The 27961-nt window shown below is 38.6% G+C and overlaps 1 protein-coding gene across 2 annotated transcripts; it reads left to right on the plus strand.

The window, feature by feature from the left end:
• Nucleotides 1-1144: 1144 nt before the first annotated feature.
• Nucleotides 1145-27678, plus strand: MCOLN3 (mucolipin TRP cation channel 3). Of its 2 annotated transcripts, XM_007121557.2 has the most exons (12): nt 1145-1372; nt 5530-5697; nt 8860-9013; nt 10163-10244; nt 10321-10417; nt 15722-15821; nt 19215-19327; nt 19411-19560; nt 24368-24469; nt 24578-24700; nt 25599-25805; nt 27295-27678. In XM_007121557.2, the coding sequence occupies exons 1-12, from the start codon at nt 1145-1147 to the stop codon at nt 27427-27429; spliced, it is 1659 nt and encodes a 552-aa protein (XP_007121619.2). In that variant the 3' UTR covers nt 27430-27678. The 2 variants fall into 2 exon arrangements, with proteins under 2 accessions (XP_007121619.2, XP_007121620.1); XM_007121558.1 differs by lacking the exon at nt 5530-5697 and having other exon boundaries at nt 27295-27429.
• Nucleotides 27679-27961: the final 283 nt, after the last annotated feature.

Consider the following 27961-nt stretch of genomic DNA (forward strand, 5'->3'; position numbering starts at 1 on the left):
ATCATTTCATTCTTTTTTATGACTGAGTAATATTCCATTGTGTATAGGTACCACATCTTCTTAATCCATTCATCTGTCAATGGACGTTTAGGTTGCTTCCATGTCTTGGCTATTGTAAACAGCACTGCAGTGAACATTGGGGTGCATGTATCCTTTCTAACCATGTTTTTCTCAGGATATATGCCCAGAAGTGGGATTGCTGGATTATATGGTAGCTCTATTTTTAGTTTTTTAAGGAACCTCCATACTGTTCTCCATAATGGCTGTACCAAATTACATTCCCACCAGCAGTGTAGGAGGGTTCTCTTTTCTCCACAGCCAGCATTTATTGTTTGTAGATTTTTCAATGATGGCCATTCTGACTGATGTGAGGTGATATCTCATTATAGTTTTTATTTGCATTTCACTAACAATTAGCAATGTTGAGCATCTTTTCATGTGCCTCTTGGCCATCTGTATGTCTTTGGAGAAATGTCTATTTAGGTCTTTTGCCCATTTTTTAATTCAGTTGTTTGTTTTTTTTAATATTGAGCCACATGAGCTGTTTGTAAATTTTGGAGACTAATCCCTTGTCGGTCACATCGTTTGCAAATATTTTCTCCCATCTGTGGGTTGTCTTTTCATCTTGTTTACGGTTTCCTTTGCTGTGTAAAAGGTTTTGAGTTTAATTAGATCCCATTTCTTTATTTTTGTTTTTATTTCCATTACTCTAGGAGACAGACTGAAAAAGATGTTGCTGCGATTTATGTCAAAGAGTGTTCTGCCTATGTTTTCCTCCAAGAATTCCATAGTTTCCAGCCTTACATTTAGGTCTTTAATCCATTTATTTGTGTGTGGTGTTAGGGAGTGTTCTAATTTCATTCTTTTACATGTAGCTGTCTGGTTTTCCCAGCACCACTTATTGAAGAGACTGTCTTTCCTCCATTGTATAGTCTTGCCTCCTTTGTCATAGATTAATTGACCATAGGTGTGTCAGGTTTTTTCTGGGCTTTCTATCCTGTGCCATTGATCTTCAAAGGTGCAGTTTAGAACAATGGTGCTTATTTGAAAGCTGATCTTTTGTCTGGACTTCATCAACTATCCTGCAATAGCAAAGAACATAGATGTTGCCTTCATTTACATGTGTTTTTTTTCCCTCCTAGAGATGGCAAATCCTGAGGCTGTTATAAGTAGCTGCAGCTCTCATGAAGAAGAAAATTGCTGCACTTTTAACCAGAATACATCTCCCTCTGAGGAGCTTCTATTAGAAGACCAGATGAGGCGAAAACTCAAATTTTTTTTCATGAATCCTTGTGAGAAGTTCTGGGCTCGAGGTAGAAAACCGTGGAAACTTGCCATACAAATTCTAAAAATGGCAATGGTGACCATCCAGGTAACCATCTCAGATCATGAATTTAGTGAAGTCTTCTTTTACTAACAAAGAGGACTATGGACAGTTTTTTTTTTATAACTTTTAACTGTATGCATAATAAAGAACAATAATTAAGGAGATATGCAATCTTAAACCCTCCCACTTCAATATTTGTGAAAGAAGACTTTGGTTTTTTTGTTTTTTTTTTTCTCTAACTCTTTTCCTTCTCATCTTTCATTAAGTTACAATTTTACTCACATAATGTAATTGGTTTTCAGGAAAAGAAAATTTTAATATTTGGCTTCCAATCAAGAAGCTTAGCTGAAGATTTCTAAATCAACTGTGGAAACTAGCTGTTGCCCAACCAGAGGATTCTTTTTTTTCCCTAGTTAGTTTCCTGAGAATTTCTCTCTCTTCAGAAACTTCAGGATTTTTGTTAAGAGTATTTGGATTCTCACATCCCTGTGATCATGGGAGCACTGAAGTGGAAGAATGTGGAGATGATTAAAAGGAGTAGCATAGGGCTTCCCTGGTGGCGCAGTGGTTGCGCGTCCGCCTGCCGATGCGGGGGAACCGGGTTCGCGCCCCGGTCTGGGAGGATCCCACATGCCGCGGAGAGGCTGCGTCCGCCTGCCGATGTGGGGGAACCGGGTTCGCGCCCCGGTCTGGGAGGATCCCACATGCCGCGGAGAGGCTGGGTCCGTGAACCATGGCCGCTGAGCCTGCGCCTCCGGAGCCTGTGCTCCGCAACGGGAGAGGCCGCAGCAGAGGAAGGCCCGCATACCACCAAAAAAAAAAAAAAAAAAAAAAGGAGTAGCATAGATAGTGGAATATGAGACTTCATTTCAGGAGATGTTGAATTTCATTTCCTTGCCATCTCAACATTTTGGGGGGAAATTATGTTTTGTGATTCTTTATATATACTTATGATTTACTCTTGTGAAGGTATGTTTTCTTGATGGTGAGAGTAACTATCTCTTGTTAAAAGCAAAGGGGCAAAAATAAAAGATTTTAATAGGAAAAATAGATGTGATACATTTATTTTTATTAATGCTTTCTCTTAATTTGGTGAAAAATGCATAAGTAAATAAACAACTGGTATTCAAGGAGAATTTTTTTAACTCTGAAATTGCTAATCTTAACTGATAATTGAGAACAAATGCTTAAGGTGTTAGAAGCTAAGGCTATTTCTACAGTCATATGAAGTTGGTGAAATTCTTGCCTAAGTTTCTGATGCTAGGTGTTGTGTAAAGGAAACTGACATTTGAGTGATTATTTTGTTCCAGGACATTATTTCATTTAATTTCAACAATACTTCTATTGGATAAATACTGGAATCCTTCAGTTTACAGAATAAGGAACTGATATTTATAGAGCCACATGATTAGTACTGACTAGTACTGCCACTGGCGGAATCAAGACTATAGAGGCACGTGTTCTCTCCCTCTAACATATCAACATAAAAATGGATGTTCAGTTCTCATTATATTTGGCAAGCTGGAATTGAAATTCTTAACATCCAGCTGATAATGTAGTGTGTCACAATAGTGAAAATATTTATCTGTGTTGTTTCTGATAAGTTGGAGGGAAAGCCTGTGTCAGTTGAACATGAGTATTTTCTACTTAGAATGATAGGTACCACTTGTGTGTTTACTGTGTTTCGGCCTAAACATTTTAGATCATCACATTCAATTCTTAAAACAAATCAGAGTTAGGTAGTAGTATCCCCATTACACAGATGAAAACACTGAGGCTTAGTGAAGTAAAATAACCTGTCATAGTCAGGAAACTAGAAGAATAGAACTGAGATTCAAACTCAGATTCTATTCCCTCTAAGACTTATGTTCTTTTTTTTCTTTAATTTTTAAACACCTTTATTGGAGTATAATTGCTTTACAATGGTGTGTTAGTTTCTGCTTTATAACAAAGTGAATCGGTTATACATATACATATGTTCCCATATCTCTTCCCTCTTGCGTCTCCCTCCCTCCCACCCTCCCTATCCCACCCCTCTAGGTGGTCACAAAGCACCGAGCTGATCTCCCTGTGCTATGCGGCTGCTTCCCACTAGCTATCTATTTTATGTTTGGTGGTGTATATATGTCCATGCCACTCTCTCACTTTGTCCCAGCTTACCCTTCCCCCTCCCCATATCCTCAAGTCCATTCTCTAGTAGGTCTGTGTAAGACTTATGTTCTTAAATACTCCTAAATCTTTTAGGGAGCTCATCTAACTTTCCTGTGTTTCCTAGGGTGGTCAAGAGGAAAATTGACTAACAGTTTAAGATGTTAAGCCTGTTAGTAATAAGCATATAAAAGGCATTTAGGTAAGTTTTTTTTTTTTGAAGTAACTGAGGGTTTTTCTTAACTGTGATGTTTCCTTAATCTACCTTGGAACAATCAGACAAATATTACATAAAGACTTTGTAATTGAGCAAATAAGGGTGACTTTATGACAGATTTCCTCTTTTCAGGGAAAAGACAGTGGTATTTCTGTTAAGTTGGAGATTTTGTGTCTGCAGCAGCAAAAGAAAGATGACTATGATGATAGGCATCCTACTAAAAGTTTCCCTTTTCACACTACCTGGCTCAGTCTCTGAATTATAGCAGTTCTGTCTGCCAGTGGTACTCTTGTCTGCCCCTAGGCCCTTGAGGGCAGGAACTGTGTCTTCTAGCTCAGTGCTGGCTTGTGAAGGTACTCATATATTTGAATGAATTGGTAAAAATATCTTTGGGAATTCTCTGGAGGCTTTTTGATCATCAGCTTCGATAGATGTAAAATCCCTGGAATATCAAGCTATCATCTTACTGAGATTTAAATAGGACACAGCTTAAAGGGGGTCTTTAGAAATGAGAGTCGAGTTAGGTAGAGAGTGATGACATGTGTGGGGTACAGGGCATACATCACAAGGGGAGGTGAGAGGCGAAAAGATTGGTCTACTCTGACTCTATTTTTCCCTGATCAGACCATGGATACTTTGTGTAGCATGAGCTTGGATAGTTAGAGCTTGGATTTAGTCTGTTAGACTTGGGTTAGAATTTTGACTATATACTTGCTACTGATGTGACTTGTAAAAATTATTTAACTTCTCTGAGTCTTCACGTATGCATCTGTAAAATGGGTGTATTAGGAACTATGCCGTGGGATTAGTATGAAGAAAGTTCCTGCAATAGTGTATTGAACATAGGTTTTCAGTGTTGTTCCCCATTTCCGTATAAAATATATGTTGCCCCCCTTACTCTGGTATTAAGTCAGAATATATGTTCTAAATTTACAGCGCGCACGCACGTGTGTATGTGTGTGTGTGTGTGTGTGTGTGTGTGTGTGTGTATGTATGTATGGGAGAGAGAGCAAGAGGACAACTGAGTTTCATGTAAAACTCTGGGGTCAATCCTGCATGAATGTTAAGGATATGTTATGTTAATATACTTTAATTTAGAGATGAGTTGAAAGAATATTTTTATTTTTGGCCTTATTGTCACAGTTTTGGTAATTAGACCTAGGAATATAGTTTGATTATAGGACTTAAACTTATGTAAGATATTTCTTAGGTTGTATTGCACAGCTGCTTCAAGACCTTTTTGTTCTACAGAATTCATTTTGAACTCTTCTATTTGCCATTCAAGCCCCTGCAACATCTGACTCTAGTCTTTCTGTTCACATTTTTTTCTCACTATTTCTCTAATTGAATTATGCTGGTGTCCTCAATGTCCCCCCAAAGTTCTAAGTTCAACTCGACCTTCTTGGCCTTTCCCCTGTGCTCGTCAAATGTCCCCTGCCCAAGTTATGCACATATTTCAGGGTTTCTATTATTCTTTCTTCCTTAGAGAAACCTTCCAACTTCCTTAGTCAGTTACCTTGCTTCTCTGAGCTAAAGAACTCCTAAAGGGCTTCTCTGAACTCCTAAAGCTTTTGTTGGTAGGGAAAATGTCATAAGTGGGATCATACATGAAAATAAATGTTGAAAGTATGCAAAATCACTTTCTTTTATTTTAAAACTAGAAACCCACCTTATCTTTAAGGACAAATTAATTCACAGCTGCCAAACTTTTAATTTCTATTGAATATATTCAGGATTAATTAGACATTGAATCTTGAATAGATGAATTGATCATTTTATAGAGACCTTTTATTTCATTACTTTTTGACCCTCTTACTTTTTCTTTTTTTCTTTTAAGCTGATCTTTTTTGGGCTAAGTAACCAGATGGTGGTAGCTTTCAAGGAAGAGAACACTATAGCATTCAAACACCTCTTCCTAAAAGGATGTATAGACCGAATGGATGACACATATGCAGTGTACACAAAAAGTGATGTATATGATCAGATCATCTTCGCAGTGAACCAGGTAAATCAAGCACATGCATTCTTCACTTGGGAAAAAGATTAGACTGGAAAATTGTTAGCAATGTACATAATAGAAACTGACATTCAGTTGTACAAGGGTGAACATTTTTTAATGAAATATGTAAATGACATGTATAAAACAGTTAAATTTTTTTAATGTTGCCAACAAACTTTAACAGAACTAGAAGTTGAGAAAAGCTTTTGTTTAGTAACAGAGAGACAGAAACTTTAAAGACTTAATTAAAAGAGTCAGAGCTAGAGCTTGGCATGAGAACCTCAAAGGTTTAAAATGATTAACCATGACCTTGGCTATAAGTAGTCATTAAGTCTTCAGAGTTTATACTTTCAGGGACCCTTAAAAAATAATGAGGATATTAACTTTGCAGAGTGTGTATAGTAACCAAGACCTGAAAGTTCATTTAAAAAATAAGTAAGGGCCTTATGTCATACATGACAATGATTTTATTGTAATATTGATTAACTGCCTCAAAAAGGAAGCTTGTTTTTCATGCAGATGATTCAAATTTCTATTCAGAGTTTCTGATCAATTTGTTTTTGCTACAAATAGTACTTTCTCAAGTCCAAAATCTCCTATTTTGTGGGAATCGTTGGAAGCTTTCTTGAAGTCAGTATTTCTAACCTGAGTTAGTCTGTAGATAACATTTCAAAAATATCACAACTCTTCTTCAAAAAATTATTATAGTCAATTATGGCTCTCCTTATCGTGCAGACAAACTATGCACAGTGAGATAAAATACGTATTTGTGATGCTAAGGCTTTCTGATCGCATTCAGATTACAAAAATTGGCCAGAAATCTATAGTAATAGAAGTAAGCTGCATATGTTGTTAAATAGAAATATGCCCTACAATTTGTAAGGTAAAAAATAGTAAAATGCTGGAGATATTCAGCTTTGAGATTCTTGTTTTAAGATTATTAAGTTTAGGCCTTCCCTGGTGGCGCAGCGGTTGAGAGTCCGCCTGCCGATGCAGGGCACACGGGTTCGTGCCCCGGTCTGAGAAGATCCCACATGCCGCGGAGCGGCTGGGCCCGTGAGCCATGGCCACTGGGCCTGCGCGTCCGGAGCCTGTGCTCCGCAACGGGAGAGGCCACAACAGTGAGAGGCCCGCGTACCGCAAAAAAAAAACAAAAAAAAAAAACTGAGTATCTCCAGCATTATACTATTTCCCACTATATGTAGGACATAATGCTATTTAATGATTTATGCAGCTTAATTATATCACTGTAGATTTCTGGCTCGTTTTCCCAATCCCAATGCTAGCAGAAAGGTTGGTGCCATAATCACAGATCCTATCCTAGCAACTTACCATCTTGGTGTGCGTCGATTAGCTCTAGTGAACAAAGATCCACTATCTCAGCGGTCCCTAACCTTTTTGGCACCAGGGACCAGTTTCTTGGAAGACAGTTTTTCTACGGACTGGTGGCGTTGGGGAGTGGTCCAGGCGGTAATGTGAGCGATGGGGAGCGGCAGCTGAAGCTTTGCTCACTTGCTGCTCACCTCCTGCTTTGCAGCCTGATTCCTAACGGGTTGCGGACCGGGGGTTGGGGACCCCTGCACTATCACGCTATAGTGATTTTCACCTCACTGTTAATTTGACTCTGTCTCATACTGTTACCTGAAAACTGGGTTTGCCACTTGGTGGATGTCACACCTAAAGACACAACCAAGCCAAAGGTCAGGAGAAGGAAGGATTTATTACTTGCAGCAAGTAAGGAGAACACCAGGAATCTTTCCCAAAGCAGTGTCTCCTCAAACAGCAAAATTGGGGAAGTTTTAAGCTAAGGGTACGTGTATAATCATGAAGGGGCTTGGGCTGTCAACAGAGTCCAAGTTTTAGTTGATTGAAGTCACGAGGGTCAGAAAAGGTCAACATCATCATCTCTTAGGTTTCCGTTGACCTGGCAGTTAAGTGTTTTGGGCTAATCTTTACCATTGAAACAGAACTGGGAATCTTTACAATTGATGTATTATCTTTGCTGTTGTTACTTCTCTTGACTGTTTGTGCCTTCTATGGTTCCCTTAATATTATTAATTACTGCGACCTGTTCAAGGACCAGCATTAGGTCACAAAAAGGCTTAGGCCAAAAATGGCTTTTCTTATGTCAAGAAAGCCATGCCTGTTCTCTTTCTCCAGGGACCTCCCCTACCCTATCTGCCTACAATACTGTTCTAAGTGCTGGGGTTAGAGCAGTGGACTTGATAAATTCCTTGCCCTGTGGAACTTACATTCTAATGGAGGAGATGGATTTTAAACAAGTTTAGCCAAAATCAGATGATTTCCAACAGTGATGAGTGCTATGAAAAAAAAAAATTAAGTGGCATAAAATATTAACAATGGACTCAGGATGGTCAGAAAAGGCCTCTCTGGGGACTTGAAGTCTGGGGAAGAATATTTCAGGCTGAAGGAGTGGCAACAGCGAAGGCCCTAGAGGCTAGAAAACATTTAGTATGTTTAAGGCAAGTGTGCAAAGGAGTAAGGGAAGGGCCAGGGATAGGGCTATAGGTCTCTCAGGGCTTAACAGGCCCTGGAAAAGAGCTTTGAAGTTTATTCTGAGAGACAGGAAGCCATGGGAGGGCTTTCAGTAAGAGAAAATTGCTATGAAAGTGACCAAGCTGTATTCTTACAAAGATAAAGATTTTTAAAATACATTATTTTTAGACAAAGTTTTGCTGGTTACCCTGGAACAATTTTATCCCATTTCCTATATTATAGTAGAGCAGAACTCTGACTTTATAGGAAATAGTTCAAAGATAAATAAAATTTATATTCACATTAAATGTAAAAGTCAGTTCCTAAACATAGTTCTTTAAAGGATGAAAGAACCTGAGAATTTATGTAAGGTTAAATTAAGCCTTTAATTTTGCAGATAAGAAAGCAGCAGCTCATAAAGTCTATGACTTGCTCAAGGTCACAGAAGTGAGACTCGAACCCAGAACTCTAATTAATTCAAGAGTGCTCTTTGACCTCTGCGGTCCTGGTGCACAGTAGCACGTTAATTACTCTGCATATTAGCGTGCAAGTCTCCACATGGACAGGAGGTGGGAACCTGCCGTTTCAAAGTAGGGGGTGGGGGTGGGAATCATGGCTTCACTTCCACCTGGCTGGGTGTTCACCTTTTTCTGTTTCTCTTTTTGGTTGAAGTACTTGCAGCTACGCAACATCTCAGTTGGGAATCACGCTTACGAGAACAAGGGCACGGAGCAGTCAGCCATGGCAATCTGTCAGCACTTCTACAAGCAAGGAAACATCTGTCCTGGAAATGATACCTTTGACATTGATCCAGAAATTGAAACTGGTGATGTTCTTTTATAAGCTAGAACTTCCATTTTTAACTCCTTCATTTATACTTATTTATAAATCAATTTATCCTTATTTATACTAATTTCATCTCTGAAAACATTGATTTGGCCTGTGCTATTAGGTCATAGTAAGAACTTTATCAGAGTTGTGTCAGGTACTTCACTATAACTCATGATGCTTAAAACAAACAAACAAACAAAAAACCCCACAAAAACCAACAAGGCAAGTTTATTATTATCCTCGTTTTATAGAAGACTGAAGTGTGGCTCAGAAGGTTAAGTGATCTGCTCGTGATGGAGCTAGTGAGAGGCAGTGCTGAAATTTGACCCAGGCCATGCCCTTAGCCACTTTATTCCACAGCCTCTCTGCTGGATAAGCCAGTTAAATAGACAGATATTGTCCTTATAAAACAGTATGCTTGCAAATTCTTGATGTATATAAAACTCTCTCTGCTCAACAGCACTTCACTATTCAGTGTCTTTGGGGTAGGCTGGGCCTGGGGGGGTGGGCAGGGAATGAAAACCAGAACTTAGAATAGAACAGCTTATTCTTATTAGCAAAGTTCTATTTGCAGTTTGTATCTAAAACATTAGCTTAGGTCATCGAGTCAAAAAGTAAGTACTTTTAACAATAGCAACTGGGACTTTTTCTTTGAGAAGAATAGTAAAGGATTATAGTACTGACTAGTGAAAACCTTCTAATATGCTATCTTTCTTTTTTAAAACAGTGTTTATTGAGGAAAAATTGTCAACACATCATATTTTTAAAAAAAGATCCTTTAAACCTAGAAAATTTTATCTTAGAAGCTACAGATGCTTCAAACCTATGCTTAGGATACGAAAAGGAAGAAGGGCCTCAAAGTTTAGGCTTAAAAAGACAGAAAGGAAGATGGCATTCTGTAGAAGACTAGTGAGATAGAGTTCAGATCTTTCTCCAGCCCCATTCACTCCAGAAATGTCATAGTCATGTATTAAAAACAAACAAATCACTGTAACCACATGGTATGGATGTTTAGCTTTAAAAATCTTAATTTACAAAAATACCAGAATCTGAATATCTAGTTTTAAACATATGATCCTTTCAAGATACAGTTTTCTATATTTATTTTAGGCTCTATATTATGGTTTGTTCCTTTCTATGGCAGAATGTTTCTTTGTGGCGCCAGATGAACCTTTTCACGTTGGAACACTAGAAGAAAAACTCAGCTTAATGCTGGACTTTCACAGGTGAGGGAACAGATGCGAGTGTAACTCATGTTTGTGTGTATATGTTTTCACTGCACTAAAGTCTCCTGTCTTCTAGACTCATAACAGTGGAGCTGCAGTTTAAATTGAAGGCCATTAATCTGCAGACTATTCGTCATCACGAGCTCCCAGATTGTTACGACTTTACACTGACTGTGAGTGTCGGCTGGGCTGAATTTGATTCCTATCTGGAGAAAAATAGTTTTATTTAGTTACAGGTTTATTTACTTGTATTAAGGGGTGATCAAATGTATAGGATGTTCCCATCCCACTTGGATGTGCAGAGGGGAAGCATTGGTTCAGCTAGCTCTATTTTGTTATGAAGTAGTCCCTTCTTATCTGCGGTTTTGCTTTCTGAGGTAAGTTACCCTAGGTCAATCTTGGTCTCAAAATATTAAGTGGAAAATGCCAGAAATAAATTTTAAATTGCATGTCATTCTGAGTAGCATAATGAAAAATTTCTGACCCTCCCCAGATATGAATCGTCCTTTGGTCCAGTGTATCCAACCCGTTAGTCACTTAGTAGCCGTCTCAGTTATCAGATCAGTTGTCCCAGTATCACAGTGCTTGTGTTCAAGTAACCCTTATTTTACTCAACAATGGCCCCAAAGGGCAAGAGTAGTGATGCTGGCAACTCTGATATGCTAAAAGATTCCTTTAAGTGAAAAAGTGAAAGCTCTCAACTTAATAAAGAAAGAAAAAAAAAGTATGCTAAGGTTGCTAAATCTACAGGAAGAAGAAATCTTCTATCCATGACATTGTGAAGACGGAAAAATAAATCCATGCTAGTTTTGCTGTTGCACCCCAAACTGCAAAAATTATGTCCAAAGTGTGTGATAAGTGCGTGGTTAAGATGGAAAAAGGCATTTAATTTGTACAAGATATTTTGAGAGGGAGAGAGACCACATTCACATAACTTTTATTATAGTATATGTTATAATTGTTCTATTTTATTATTAGTTATTGTTGCTACTCTCTTACTGTGCCTAGTTTATAAATTAAACTTTATCATAGGTGTGTATGTATAGGAAAAAAACATTGTGTATAAGGTTTGATATTATCTGCGGTTTCAGGCATCCACTAGGGGTCTTGGAATATATCCCCTATGGATAAGGGATGGCTACTGTACTAACTTGTTTACTTGTTAATTATCTGTCTTCTGTACCTCAGTGTAAGTTCTCCGAGGGCAGGGACCTTGTCTTGTTCACTGCTGTGTCTTTAGTACCAAGATCAGTGCCTGGCACAGAGTAGGTGTTCAAATACCAAAGGAACAGAGGTTTGTAGGCTCTGTATGGTCAGCTCTCAGCAGTTGGTGGCAGTCTGCTTGAGGTCATTGCCAAGGGTTCTTGCTACCGAGTTTCCTCACTGTGGATGTTTGTAGCCTTTGGGTTTTGCTCACCGTGCCTCCCTTGTGCTGCCTCTAGTGCTCTGGTTAGCTTCCTCACCTTCAGCCTACCCTATCACATCTATGTTCTTCTCTGTCTTCCAGTTGCAAATGGAGCTTTTGATGCTCTCTAGGCAGCACAAGATGCCCCTCATGTGAGTTCATCACTTCACGAGGATCAGAGTCAGTAGTAACACAATGCTGTATTGGCATATGTAGGACAGCATTTGATAACAACTTGCCTTCATGTGGTCCAAATTTCTATTACTTCAGCAGTAGTTTGTATCAAAAGTTATGTCCATGATACTCAACTAATTGGCTGTAAGAAATCAAGTTTTCAGAAATTGAGGTTAAAAATATTTTCAGAATATAGGATAATGTAATAATTATGCATATTACTTAATAAGAAAAAGCACTAATTCTGTAAGACTGTTTTTATTTGGGCTACAGATTTTGATCTTAATATTAACCAGCAAGTTATTTATTTTCAAAATTACTTGATTTTTAAAAAATTGAGCTATTATACACAGTCTTCTCTCTTCTCTCTCTGTATCTCTGTCTGTCTGTCTGCCTCTCTCTTTCTCTCTGTCTCTCATGGAAAATGATACTTTTCAGAAGTCTTATAATCCTTAAAGTCTTTGGTCAACTGACAGCTCCTTCATGGACCCTTTTGTGATTCCTCAGTTAGCAATACATTCTGTGTTCTGAACTCCCAGATTTTGTTTTCATTTTTGTATTTTGTATGTCTTACCACCTTCTCCTTTGTTTTAGGATTTTGTAGGTCTTTATCATCAACTCTACTAGACTGAAAGCTCCCTGAAGGCAGGAACCATTTTATCTTTTCATCCCTCAGAGAACATAGTAGGTGACTCAAATATTTGTTGATTGAGTAAACAAAACACTAGATCCTTTGTCATGACTCACTACATCAGTAAAAGCAAGTTGGCCTTTAGCCACATGCAAATGTCATATTTTGGCCATTCTTGTAGAATTATCCCAAGCTATATCTGTGTAGTGTGGATTTAGCAGTGCATCTCACAGAACTGTGGTGGAACTTATATCCTATCAGGTAGTTTGATAATAAAAGCCATTAGTGCAACTTCATTGCTGTAAGTAAACATGAACTGGGGCAGCATGCCTGATATAAAATGCAAGGTCTTTGGAGTCAAACAAGCCTAGATTTTAATGTCAGCTCACCAGTAAGTAGCTATGTAACTTTAGGCAAATTACTTAATTGGTTTGAGCCTCAGTTTTTTCATTTGTAAAACAGAATTAATGCCCACCTACCTGACAAAATTGTTGTCAAGATAGAAGATAACATATATGAAGGACCTACCAAAGTATATGGTATGTAGTAGATATTTGATTCATTCAACAGCTATTTATTAAGCCTATCCTGTGTGTGCCCAGTTGGATTTATAATGTAAAAGGAGTGCATTAGCATTCATTCATAGTAGTTTGATAAATTCTTTCATCCTGTATTTTGAAGCTCTTTATTAGGTGTATAAACATCTAGGATTCTTGTGTTCACTTGAGCTGACTCTTTTATCATTATGAAATGGCACTCATTAACCCTAGTCATATTCTTTGCTCAAAAATTTACTTTGTCTGATGTTAATATAGCCATTCCAACTTTCTTTTGATTAGTGTTAGTATGGCATATCTTTTTCCACCCTTTTAAACTTATTTGTGTCCTATTTAAAGTGGGTTTCTTGTTAGGCAGCATATAGTTGAGTCTTGCCTTTTTTTATCCAACCTAAAAATCTCTACCTTTTAATTAAGGTGCTTATTACATCATTTAAATTGCATGTGATTGTTAATATGATTTCTCTCTTTTTCTGCCTTCTTTTGGATTGAGTATTTTTTAGGATTCCATTCTATCTCATATGTTATCTTAACTATAACGCTTTGTTTTATTATTTTAGGATTTCTAGTACACATATGTAACTTATTACAGCCTACCTTCAAGTGATGGTATATACCACTACATGTATAGCATAAAAACCTGACAGTATATTTCCATTTCTCCCATCTTGGCCTTTGCATTATTGTTGTCATACAATTTACTTCCAGATATAAACTGGAACAATACATTGTTATTATTTTCACTTTAAACAGTCAGTTATCTTTTAAAGCAACTTAAATAATAAAAAGTCTTTATATTTGCCCATGTAGTTATCATTTCCAGTGCTTCACTCCTTTGTGTAGCTCCAGGTTTCCATCTGGTATCATTTTCCTTCTGCATGAAGGGTTTCCTTTAATATTTCTTATAATGCAGATCTGCTGGTAATAAGTTCTTTCAGCTTCTGTATGTCTGAAAAAAGTATTTCACCTTCATTTTTTAAGGATAGTCTCACTAGGTATAGAACTCTAGTTTGACTGTTTTTTCCCCAGTACTTTAAAGATGTTGCTCTTTTACAAACTAAAAATACAAACAATACAAACTGCTGTCGCTGCTAAGAAATCTGCTGTCTTCTTCATCTTTGTTCCTCTGTATGGGATGTATTTTCCCCCCTCTGGCTGCTTTAAAATTTTTCTCTTCATCTCTGATTTTAACAATTTGATTCTGATATGCCTTGATGTAGTTTTCTTCGTGTATCTTGTATTTGGGGTTCATTGAGTATCTTGGATCTATGGGTTTATAGTTTTCATTATATTTGACATTTACTCAGTGTTACTTCTTCAAATATTTTTCTGTCTCTTTCCCCCTACTCTTCAGAGATTCAATAATATGTATATTTGGGCACTTGAAGTTGTCCCACAGCTCTCTTTCTTTCTTTTTTTTTTTCAGTCTTTTTTTCTCTTTCTTTCATTTTGAATAGTTTTATTGTTGTGTTTTCAAATTCACCAATCTTTTTTTCTTCTGTATTATCTAATCTGTTGTTAATTACACCCAGTATTTTTTCTTCTTCATTTAAAGAATTCAGCTTCTTCTAAACCTTACTTAGATGTGATTGACATTAAGCCAAAATTTATTTAATGAGCATCTACTATTTGTAAGACCCTGAGGCTCTTTGTTTGGGAAAAGCATGGTTTTTCCTTGGCAAGGATTTCTGACTCATTCAAATAGTACTGAGCATCTTCCTTATGTGAGGCTGTGGGCTGGTTCCCTCAGCAGCTATGGAGATGGGCAGACACTAACAATGTCCTTGGTTGCTTGTCAAGGGAAGAAACTTACAGTCCAACATGAGGAGAAACAGAGTAACTAAACTTATTAAGTTTATTTGAAATCTTATATCTGAAGTGGTATCTGATTACCCCACATGAAGATTTTCAATAAAACTTATTTAAATGACAGACTTTAAAAGAACTTTTCTTTTTCTTTAGGACTTGAGAGAAGAGGCACCAAAAACAAAAACAAAACCCCCAAACCAGACTAATTTCCTTAGCTTGCCTTCTTGGTGTATGCAAGGGGAAAGTGGAAGGAGCTAGAAGGGGAAGACAATGGAAGAACTATGAAAGGTGTTCTGGCATGGCTTTGTCCCCTTTGGTGCCTGGTGTCCCAAAATGGTTATCATTGAAGTCAGACATGCTGTTGGTTCCCTGTGACCACACCTTTTGTAATACATATGGTTCTATAGTGATGAAGAAATCTGGTCCTAGAAGGAAAATCAAAAAAGCTCCATTTGAAATGTTTCAAGACAGAAATAATGAGCATCTGTGTTAGTAAGAATTACAACAACATTAAAAATCTATCCCTAGCTGAGGCCCTGCTGGAAGGCGGAGGAAAACATACTTGTACTTGCTCTTGCTCATTGTAAGAGGGCATCTAGAGGTGCTTAGAATGGGAAGGAGGGGGAAATTCTTTTGTTTTATAAGTGGTTCAGGGCTTGAATACTGTCCTGGAAGCAGGATTGTAGAGACTAAATGTTCTCTATGGAAGATCTAGTTCAACTTTCTCAGCTCACAGAGAAATAAAAAGAACTTCCCAAGGTTGAACAGAGTTAGCAACAGGTCAAAGATAAGAGTCTGGTCTCTTGTAACTTTGGAAGAATTGTTTCCTAATTAATGCATAGAGGCATCTTGGCTTTAAAAACTATAGGTATGTTTTTTACCCTTTTCCTGTTCTTCACAGATAACATTTGACAACAAAGCCCACAGTGGAAGAATTAAGATAAGTTTAGATAATGACATTTCCATCAGAGAATGTAAAGATTGGCACGTATCTGGATCAAGTAAGTGATGAATTTTACTAGTTTTAAAGATGGTTATTAAATAATATTAAATGGTTATTAAATTACCTGTCCCAAGGATGTGTGGAACATTAAATGAAAGAATTGGACCATACCCAAGTTCCTAATTCTCTGCAAGTAGATCAATTCATTGTAGTTATCTGATGTTCCAAGTAATTCCCAAGTTATTAGTAATCAAAATGGCTTTTCCTGCCTTCTCCATGTGCCCTCACTGGCCCACTCCTTACCAAAAAGAAAAAAATGCTTATAATCCCCCCAGCGAAAAGAAAATCACATATACTCAAACCAATGTTTATCGAGTGCTTATTGCATAAGTATAATACTTCCACCTACATCTTCCTCACTTCAATATTTTAAAATATCTTTGAGATAGGTAACATCTCTGTTTTTACAGATGAAGAAACTAAGGCTCAGTGAATTTTGGTGTGTATGGGGTCATACAGCCAGTGAGAAGTCAGGTAGGATTTGACCCTGAAGTATCCCACACCTTATAATTATCTTCTATCTAGGTCAAAAAAGTAGACAAAATAAGGAAAGGGTGCATTCCTAGAAATATGGACACAAACTCAGGTGTAAACTGAGTATCACTGAGAATTTTGGAGCTGAACTGGATAAAACTGACTGGGGGGCTTCCCTGGTGGCGCAGGGGTTGAGAATCTGCCTGCCAATGCAGGGGACATGGGTTCGAGCCCTGGTCTGGGAGGATCCCACATGCCGCGGAGCAACTAGGCCCGTGAGCCACAACTACTGAGCCTGCGTGTCTGGAGCTTGTGCTCCGCAACAAGAGAGGCCACGATAGTGAGAGGCCCGCGCACCGCAATGAAGAGTGGCCCCCGCTTGCCGCAACTAGAAGAAAGCCCACGCACAGAAACGAATACCCAACACAGCCAAAAATAAATAAATAAATAAAATTAAAAAAAAAAAACTGACTGGAAAGAATTGATATAATTTCCTAGTCCCTTGTATTGATATGTAATGGTGTGTTGTGCTAGACTTTAATGATTAGGTCAGAGGGTCTCGGATTCTATTGAACAGAAGCATCATTCCAAGTACCTGCTGAGATGCAGTTTCTCCAGCTTCATACAAGACAGTCTGTAGGTCTGGGGGTGAGACCCAGGAATGTGCAGGGAATCTTTATTCAGACCATACTTGTATAATAATTGCTTTAGGGTTTCCTACTAATGGATTCACGAAGTTCAGATGTAGTAATGAGATAGTATGAGTAAATAAAATAAAATAAAATTTCCTCATTCTAGTATTCTTTTCACTAATAGGTAACTTCAAATATATGAAGATCTTGAATCGCAAACTTTTATTTCAATCACAAAGTTGTTTATTTGAAACACAAGCCTGTTTTGTCATCTGTAAACTTTGTAATACTTCACCACAAACTTGAGAATAGGGAAAATGAGAGCATATGAAGGTGTCTGGAACATAGGCTTTCTCTCAAATGTTTGTTTCTTGAATTTTAAGTTTTTCTGAAGTAGATCTAGTCCTTCGTGTAACAATTAGATGCCTCTTGACAAAATTACGGGATGCTTCATTTCAGAATAGTCTTGAGTTCTTTCTATCAGCATAGAGCAGTACAACTTGTTAAGTAAAGACACACTGTGTAAGAGAGCATGTGACGGCCAGCCCTCTGCTTACCTCTCTTCACCGGGCTCTGCTCATTCTGAGAGGACTGATTCCCAGAATCTCTGCATGGGTGGCTCTGCTTTGTCACTCAGGTCTCAGCTAAAACCCACTGCCTCTTTGGTGAGGCCTTCCTTCATTGTGTGGTATAAGTGAACCTTTCTTTTCCCCATTCCCCCAGCCAAAGCTCCCTCACAATAGTGATCAAAATTTAGTGTTACCTGGAGAGCTTAGGAAAACACAGTTTCTGATTCACTGGCTCTAGGGTAAGGCAGGAGAATGTGCATTCCTAACAAGTTCCCAAGGGATGCTAAGAGCCACTAACACAAAGTGATGGATGCTGGAGACAGACCGCAAAGGTTTGAATCCTGACTTTGCCACTTACTGGCCGTGGAACCTTGGGCAAGTTCTGTGACCTCTCTGTGCTTCAGTTCTCACCTGCAAAGTGGGATAATCACACCTACCTCGTGGGTGTTGCTGTGAAGTGCAAGTGAGTTAAAACCTATAAAATTCTTAGAAGTATGCCCGGCAGGAAATGCACTCAATGCATGTTAGCTATTTGGATTTACTTTCTTCATATCACTTACTCCTATCAGAAAATAATTTCATTTACTTGTTCACTTTTTTCTCTTATATCGCTGGAGTAGAATAGAAGTTCCACGAGGTCACGGGCTTTGTCTGTCTTGTTCACCCATTATACTTGCAGCATGTAGAAACACACCTGATGCTTAATAAGTATTTTATACCTAGATAAGTATATTTAAATAGGATATGCAGGAACCCTAACAGTATTAAGAACAAAAGACTACAAGCTGATAAGTAAAGATCTTTGATGGATGGTTGTGATGATTTTTAAAAGAAGGACTTTTAGTCTCCTTTAAATACTCATGGAAGAATCTGTATCAGAGCCTTTTCTCTTTGTTGTCTTTGTGCAAAGAATGCTTGAATTATTTAAATTATTCTAAACATAAGTGTGAAGGATCTGTATAAAACTTGAAAATGCTTCTGAAGGATGCAAAAAGAAGACTTGAATCAATTAAAAGGCACACTATGTTTTTGGACAAGTGATTCAACATGATGAACATGTCAAGTCTTCCTAAATTGATCTATAAATTCAACATGATTCCCCCCCAAAATTACCTGTAGGATTTTTATTGGAATTTGACAATTTGGTCCTGAAGAATATATGGAAATATAACAAGCAAGACTAGCCAGCAGAAATTCTAGGAAAGAGTAATGAGAGGTATTTTTCTTAGGCATTACAACACACGAATACGTCAGAAGGGTAAGATATGGTACTTGAATACAAACGGCCATTTGGTACATGGTAAAGATGGCATTTCAAATCATTTGCTCTTTTAATTGGCCAAAATTAAGGAATATGGAGAAGATGTGGAGATATGTGTAGGTATATAAACTGGCATGATCTTTCTGGAGAGCAATTTCTTAGATCTTTTTTTAGAAAGATGCATATGCCTTACCCCAACAATTCCATCTTTGGATATTCATCCACCTAAAGGATCACTTGCACCTGTGCACAAAGAGGACCTGGAGAATGGTTTGTAGTAGGGAAAACCAGATTCCAATCCAAGTATCTTTACAAATATAGTATTGTACATCTATACTGAAGTATGCAATGCAGCAGTTAAAATAAATGATGCTAAAAATGAAAAGAAAAAGAAGAAGTATATGTCACCATATGAATGTTTCACTGCATAAGCAGGTAATCCACTTTCCTTCCAGTTCAGAAGAACACTCATTACATGATGATCTTTGATGCCTTCGTTATTCTGACATGCCTGGCTTCGTTAATCCTGTGTGCTCGATCTGTGGTGAGAGGACTTCAGCTTCAGCAGGTAGGGATCACTGCTTTCTAGGAATGTGACGGATATTTTGATTGGTAGAGAAATTCACCGTGCCTCCCTTCTTTTCCCGAAAGGAATTTGTCAATTTTTTCCTCCTCCATTATAAGAAGGAAGTTTCTGTTTCTGATCGAATGGAATTCGTCAATGGATGGTATATTATGATTATTATTAGTGACATATTAACCATTACTGGATCAATTCTGAAAATGGAAATCCAAGCTAAGGTAAAATTTTTTCCTATTTATGTCATTGTTAGTATCAGATTTGCATTAACGGTCATTTATTTTTTCCAAAACGTTAAGAATTCTCAGAGTAAATGATTTCTTTCAAACATTGTATTGAGTAAACCTGAAATAACAGTAATTTGTAAAAATCTAGTCCAGAAATCTTTTAGGCTGAGTTTTCCAAAGTGTGATTCACAGTCCTCTGCATCAGGATCATTTGGGTAGTTGGTAAATACCCCACGTTAGACCTACTGAATGTGAACTCTGGGGGTGGGGCCTGTGAATTCTTACACACACCAAAAGTCATACACACTCCAAGGTAACTAAAGTAAAAGGTGTCCTTTGTTGTTCTTACAAGAAATACTAGAATCTTCAACAAAAAGAGTCGGCTGGGGCAGGTGGAGGGAAGTGAGCCCAAACTACTATTGTGTGAGTCATTGCAGTTGTTCCCTTTGTCCATTCAAATTGAGAATATTCCCATTTTCCTACTTTTCCTATTTATGTACTACAAGGTTTTCCATTTTAAGTTAGGATTAACTTATATCCAGTGACAGCCAGTGAAAAAGTTCATCAACAAAGAGGGTGTGCTTGCAGTGCTAAAAGCTGCTGATAGGTCAAAATGAGGATAAATAATCGATTATTGAACGTAGCAACATGAGAGGTCATTGGAACGTTGCCCTGGAGTGGCAGGGCAGCCTGACTGGAACAGATACAAGAGGAAATGGGAAGTGCAGAGTCAGGAACAGGATTAAATACTCTTTTAAGGTCTTTTGCTATATAAAGGGGAGCAGAGAAATGGGGAAGTAGCTGGAGGGAGAATAGGTTGAGATTTTGCCTTTTTAGAAAGGAGAAAAAAAACCCAAAAACATGCTGATGGAAATATCGTGGTAGAGAATGAGAAATTGAGGATGCATGAGAAAAGGAGGAAGAATAGCTGGAGCCATGCCCTGGAGTAAGCAAGCAGGGATGGCATCTGAAAGGCAGGAAGTGGAGAAGCTGGCCTTGGATAGTAACCTAAATAATATATCTACAGTAGCAGAGAAAAAGCAAAGCATATGGGCACTGATGCTGGCAGCTATATAAGTGATATCCAGCCTGGATATCAACCCTCCCCCAAAACAAAAATCAAATCAAAAACAAAACAAAACAAAGCAAAACGAATACTGTTCAAACTAATCTTGTTCAAATTTATATTTTTCTAGCCTGACTACAACTAAATATGAGTATGATCCATGTGGGGAGCCTCTTATGGTTCAGATTCCTGGGCAGAGATCCCCCAATGCAATGGCTCAGTTAAGACAGGAATTTATTTCTCCCTCCTGTAATAGTCAGGGTGGATTTTACATGCTGGCAAGTTGCTCAGCTGCACACCATTCAGGAATCCAAGTTTGTCCCATCTTTTTCTCTGCCGACCATTAAGGGCTCACCCAGACTATATGATTGATTCTGGGTTGCCTCACAAACAGATTGCAACCCATGGAAGGGAAAACCTGGTATGGTAGTAGGTCTCTCACAGTCCTATAACCTTGGCTCAGAATGTCAGCCTTCATTTCTGTTCAGTCCTATTGGATAGAATTTAGTCACATCTAACTGCAAGGGAGCTGGGGGAGATAGCCTAGGCATGTACCTCAGAAAGAGAGAATGGGTTTAGGAGGCCATGGAGCAGCTGTCACTATATGTCAACGTAGTATATATCTTTAGAATAGATGTTTAACTTTAGGGACCATAAAAAGAGGAGTAGGAGGAGATTTGCAGCAAATCTTTATTTTTACCAACCTCACCTACCATTAACTTCAATGAGCCCTCAATGGTATCCAACAATCTTTCGACATTTTTCTCAGCTATTCATTCCCCCTGTCTTCTAGCTGATCATTTCATATTTCTTCTCTTTTGAAACTTGTAATACTCCCTGCCCCATCCTCGGCCTGTGAATTCTTACACACACCAAAAGTCATACACACTCCAAGGTAACTAAAGTAAAAGGTGTCCTTTGTTGTTCTTACAAGAAATACTAGAATCTTCAACAAAAAGAGTCGGCTGGGGCAGGTGGAGGGAAGTGAGCCCAAACTACTATTGTGTGAGTCATTGCAGTTGTTCCCTTTGTCCATTCAAATTGAGAATATTCCCATTTTCCTACTTTTCCTATTTATGTACTACAAGGTTTTCCATTTTAAGTTAGGACTAATCCAGCCTGGATATCAACCCTCCCCTAAAACAAAAATCAAAAACAAAACAAAACAAAGCAAAACGGATACTGTTCAAACTAATCTTGTTCAAATTTATATTTTTCTAGCCTGACTACAACTAAATATGAGTATGATCCATGTGGGGAGCCTCTTATGGTTCAGATTCCTGGGCAGAGATCCCCCAATGCAATGGCTCAGTTAAGACAGGAATTTATTTCTCCCTCCTGTAATAGTCAGGGTGGATTTTACATGCTGGCAAGTTGCTCAGCTGCACACCATTCAGGAATCCAAGTTTGTCCCATCTTTTTCTCTGCCGACCATTAAGGGCTCACCCAGACTACATGATTGATTCTGGGTTGCCTCACAAACAGATTGCAACCCATGGAAGGGAAAACCTGGTATGGTAGTAGGTCTCTCACAGTCCTATAACCTTGGCTCAGAATGTCAGTCTTCATTTCTGTTCAGTCCTACTGGATAGAATTTAGTCACATCTAACTGCAAGGGAGCTGGGGGAGATAGCCCAGGCATGTACCTCAGAAGGAGAGAATGGGTTTAGGAGGCCATGGAGCAGCTGTCACTATATGTCAATGTAGTATATATCATTAGAATAGATGTTTAACTTTAGGGACCATAAAAAGAGGAGTAGGAGGAGGTTTGCAGCAAATCTTTATTTTTACCAACCTCACCTACCATTAACTTCAATGAGGCCTCAATGGTGTCCAACAATCTTTCGACATTTTTCTAAGCTATTCATTCCCCCTGTCTTCTAGCTGATCATTTCATATTTCTTCTCTTTTGAAACTTGTAATACTCCCTGCCCCATCCTCACTCTCAGCTGATGACCTCACTTCCTATTTCACAAAATAATAGAAACAAAATAGGAATTCCACAAATTCCCACTTCACTTATATAGCTGCCAGCATCAGTGCCCATATGCTTTGCTTTTTCTCTGCTACTGTAGATATATTATTTAGGTTACTATCCAAGGCCAGCTTCTCCACTTCCTGCCTTTCAGATGCCATCCCTGCTTGCTTACTCCAGGGCATGGCTCCAGCTATTCTTCCTCCTTTTCTCATGCATCCTCAATTTCTCATTCTCTACCACGATATTTCCATCAGCATGTTTTTGGGTTTTTTTTCTCCTTTCTAAAAAGGCAAAATCTCAACCTATTCTCCCTCCAGCTACTTCCCCATTTCTCTGCTCCCCTTTATATAGCAAAAGACCTTAAAAGAGTATTTAATCCTGTTCCTGACTCTGCACTTCCCATTTCCTCTTGTATCTGTTCCAGTCAGGCTGCCCTGCCACTCCAGGGCAACGTTCCAATGACCTCTCATGGTGCTACGTTCAATAATCGATTATTTATCCTCATTTTGACCTATCAGCAGCTTTTAGCACTGCAAGCACACCCTCTTTGTTGATGAACTTTTTCACTGGCTGTCACTTACCTGGTTTTCCTCCTAAATCACTGGCTGGTCTTCTGACTTTCCATTCCTGGTTCCTTCTCATCTCACCAACCTATGAAAGTGACAGTATTTCAAGGCATGGTGCTTGGACACCTTCTTTTTCTGCCACTGTCTTGGTGATCTCATCCTGTCCCATTGCGTTAAATAGCGTCTATTTTCCAGTGATTTTCAAATCTCTATCTCCAGCTTGGAATTATTCCCTGAACTCCAGTCTCACATATCCAACTGTCTATTCCACATCTTCACTTGGATGTCTACCTGGCCTCACAAATTTAACATACCTGAAACAGAACTCCTGAAATCTCCACCTCCACAGTCCAAACCTGCTTCTCCATGGCCTTTCTAAGTTCAGTTAATGGCAACTCTTTTCAGTTGCTCAAGACAAAAGCCATAGATTCATCCTCAACTCCTCTTTCACTAATCCCCTCTCCTCCATATCTCATCCAAGAGAAAATCCTATTTGTCTACCTTAAAAAAATCACCTCATCACCTTCACTGTTGCCAGCCTGGTCCAAGGCACTGTCAGCTCTCATCTGCATTATTGCAGTAACCATCTCACTCTTCCAACAATCTGCTCCCAACATATCACTCCTGTTCAGAGCCTCAATCTCCCCAGTCTATTCAGAATAAAAGGTAAAGTTTTTAAATTACACTCGTGAGGCCCTAAACTACCTGCGCTCTCACCTCTATGACTGCACACTCTCCCCCATAGCTCACTCCAGCCAGACTCACTATCTTGCGAGGCGCCCTCCTGCTTTGGGGCCTCTGCACTTACAGGTCCCTGTGCCTGGAAAGCTCTTCCACAAGATTTTTGCTTGGCTTGCTCCCTCACTCCCTTCATGTCTTTACTCAAAGGCCACCTGTTCAGTGGACAGTCCACGCTATTTGAAATGCAACACACAGCCTTCCCTTATCCCCTCCCCTGAATTTTCTCCTCAGCACTTACCATCAGCTAATGTACTAAGGGTTTTGCTAATTTATTTCTATCATCTCTCTCTCCACACTAGAATATAAGCTTCATGAGGGCAGGGAATTTTGTTTGTTCACGGCTTTGTCCTTAGCATCTAGAACAGTGCCGACTCATTGCTACTCAACAAATAATTTTGCCCCAAATGAATTTCTGCTACATAACTGATAATTTTTTCCACTCTGTTTTAGAGTCTGACAAGTTATGATGTCTGTAGCATACTTCTTGGTACCTCTACCATGCTTGTGTGGCTAGGAGTCATCCGATACCTTGGTTTCTTTCAGAAATACAATGTAAGGAATTCCATGGTTCTCCAAGCTGCTGGTATTTCTCTTTCAAAGTTATTGCACTGCTTTGTCTAAAGGACAAAGGGATTCTAATGACCTCTCTTCCTTTCCCAGCTCCTTATTCTCACCCTTCAGGCAGCGCTGCCCAATGTCATGAGGTTCTGCTGCTGTGCAGCTATGATTTATTTAGGCTATTGCTTCTGTGGATGGATTGTGCTGGGGCCTTACCATGATAAGGTACTGATAAACAATTTTTTTCCTGTTGTTGTTAAGCTCTTAGTAGTGCCAGTGGCTTGTTATCCTTTTAAAATAAGCTCCTTTTACTTTGTGACTCAGTCTTAAAATGTTGTAGGTAATGTATCTATTGCCAAGTTTATAAATTGGTAAGGTAAGACCACTTTGAGAGGATAACTGATTTCACTTGACTGCCTCATCTCCTTTTGTGGAATATGTCAGATAATTAAGTCTTTCTTACCATCAGTGAAGTCAAGCTTGCCAATTTGATTCATCAGTGTATACTAGAGTGGGCTATTTAGTTAAGTCTTATTGAAATTTGACTTTATTTTAAAAAGTAGTATAGGGAGAAACTTGTAGAAATATTGAATATTTTGTTTACCAGAGTTATAGTCTTGACTATAATGCCATCATCTTAAATGGCATGAACTTTAAAATGAGAAGCATGAGTATGCATGGTTGGGACCTGTGTTTCTCACAGAAGCATTTCAAGGATCTCTTTCTACCAAGGTAAATGGGAGGGTAAAGCTTGATTCAGAAAAGCACTGAAGGTGCAGACCAGCTCTCCTATCTTCAGTTCAGGCTGCTCCTATTAAGAGGAGCATCTGAAGGAGCTGCTTGTTCCAAGAAAAACAGTAGGCATGTACATGTTATGTACATCACAAAACAAATGCCTGGAGGAATGACTCCGTTTTCCTGGGTGTCTCCAATGTGTACATGTTATTAAACTTTTGTGTGATTTTCTCTTGTTAAAAAAAATGCTTGTGGTTACCCCAGGTTATTTGTTTGAAGGGGTAACTTGGGATATCTAGTCCCACTATTTTTAATATGGTGTCATGATCAAAGTCTCCAATGAGAAGGAACATGAAGTAAAGTGAACTTTTCTTTCTTGTTTTTCCAGTTCCGTTCTCTGAACATGGTCTCTGAGTGCCTTTTCTCGCTGATAAATGGAGATGATATGTTTGCCACATTTGCAAAAATGCAGCAAAAGAGTTACTTGGTCTGGCTCTTTAGCAGGATTTACCTCTACTCATTCATCAGCCTCTTTATATACATGATTTTAAGTCTTTTTATTGCACTGATCACTGATACGTATGAAACAATTAAGGTAGGTTCATCAAGAACAAAGAGGAACAGCATTTTCCTAGAACTTGCAGAGTGGCAATAAAATATAGTACCTGAGGGTGAGGGGATCAATGGAACGGTAATTTCTTCAGAGTAGAGAAGAAGGATCTCAATTTTAGATGCTAAAAACAGAAATGAAAGAGAAATAGAATTTCTAGAATGTTGAAAGTTTTGTCTCTGAGTAATTGTGCTTATTCAGACAGGGTTTCAAATAGTTTATTAGAATTATAAGGATCAGTAGATACTGAGTGAGTGAAACAGACAGTCAAAATTTTGTGGGAGCTTTTAAAATCCACTTTTCTTAAAGAAAAGTTGACCTCTTCATTTGGAATGAACCCCTGTGTGGGACTACGCCAGAGGCCTGGTCTCCAGAACAGTCAAGGGATTAATATGTCAAGTACGAGCCATGTGTGTGTTACACAGTCAGGAACATGATTTGAAAAGCTGTTATCATTCATATTGTCACTCCACATTGAATATTTAAAAATCAGTTTGAGCCCTTTGAAATATGGAAAGGCAGAATAAATATCCATATGTATTTAAATTTCTAATAACTTTATACTGTTAGGTATACTATTGGCATAGACACTTCCACTTGGGGACTTTTCTTTCCGAGCATGAGAGGGGTAATGAAACATGATGCCATGCGAATGGATAAGGAGAAAGGCCATCAGGAGTTGATGGATTATGAATTGATAATTACAAATACCTTGCTCACAAAGCCAGGGTTCTGACTTCATTCTTACCGAATCAGATGTCAGGAACCGACTGTCCTCAATACTTGCTTGGCAGACTTGCTTAGAGTCACCAAGGAGACTGAGAAAGAATGTAGTTGTACCCGTCCAAATCCCTTCCCATGGTGCTCTAAAAATTCACTACCTTCAACTCTGCATGCAGAGAGCTATATATATATATTATTCGAGGGTGACATCTGAGGTCTCAAAGAATAACGTGAGTTGACAGCTCTGGATGACACAAGCCTAAGACTCGTAGTTTAGATGTTAACCTTCTTCCATGGTCTCAGAGCACTTGTCAAATGGGTGAGTTCTTTCTGATCCTTGCTGGTTGGGGCCCATTCTAGAGATCTTAGACCCCCAAACTGATATAAATATTAGGCCTTTAAATAAATCTGTTTGTCTGGAAGAGAGACTCCAAAAGGGTGTGCAGGCTGGGTTTTACCTGGAAGGAGCTCTCAGATTCAGATTCAACATGCCCATTTGGGGTTGAATCAGACCCACAAAAGAGAGCCCAGGAGGGCACTGCAGAATCCTAGACCCACTTTTCCTTAGCCAAACCTAAGACTGGCTCTAGAGGCTACATCCCCATGAAAATACTTGGAAGCAAGTAAACTATCCCTTTAGAAAAATCCCCACCTCTGTAGCCAAATGATCCACTTTGAATTTGAAATAAAGCTGTTTTCAAGGGACTTATTAATGAAAACTTTTCTTTTTTTTTTTTATTCTTTTGTATAGCATTACCAACAAGATGGCTTCCCTGAGACTGAACTTCGTATATTTATATCAGAGTGCAAAGATCTGCCCAATTCTGGAAAGTACAGATTAGAAGAAGACCCTCCAGTATCTATATTCTGCTGTTGTAAAAAGTAGCTATTAGGCTAATCTATGCCCTGGAGGGAACTATAATGTGTAGCTGAGTTGGGAGACAAAATGGGTATTTTAAGATCAGATGTAGTATGTTTGAAGACTATTATTTTGAGCAAATTGATGGCTATAATTCATCAAGAACTGTGTTTATATTTTAAAGCAATATTTAATGTCTTTGCAGCTTTATGCTGGGCTTATTTTTTTTTTTAAACCTAACTGATGAGGGAAACTGTTGGATTCTTGTCCTGTTTATTTTTGCCGTAGCTTTAGAATGTGTTTTCCATACCCTTCTCTAATCTTGCTTGCAGTTATTCTGACTGTGCTGACTCTGTCATCAGTGGAAACAATGCCTGATCTGACCTCAGACAACTCACCAACCCTGGTCTGGACCATTCTCAGGGGCTGTCCTTGAGAGAGAGGATGATTGCTGTATATCCAGTAATCATTGCATTTTAAAATCTCTTAAAGGAAAGAATAAGAAAGAAAAAACCATCACCAGCTAACAGTCTCGTATTTGGCTATGAAGGACAACTGT

The sequence above is a fragment of the Physeter macrocephalus genome, chromosome 4, assembly GCF_002837175.3.
Source record: "Physeter macrocephalus isolate SW-GA chromosome 4, ASM283717v5, whole genome shotgun sequence".
NCBI lineage: Eukaryota > Metazoa > Chordata > Mammalia > Artiodactyla > Physeteridae > Physeter > Physeter macrocephalus.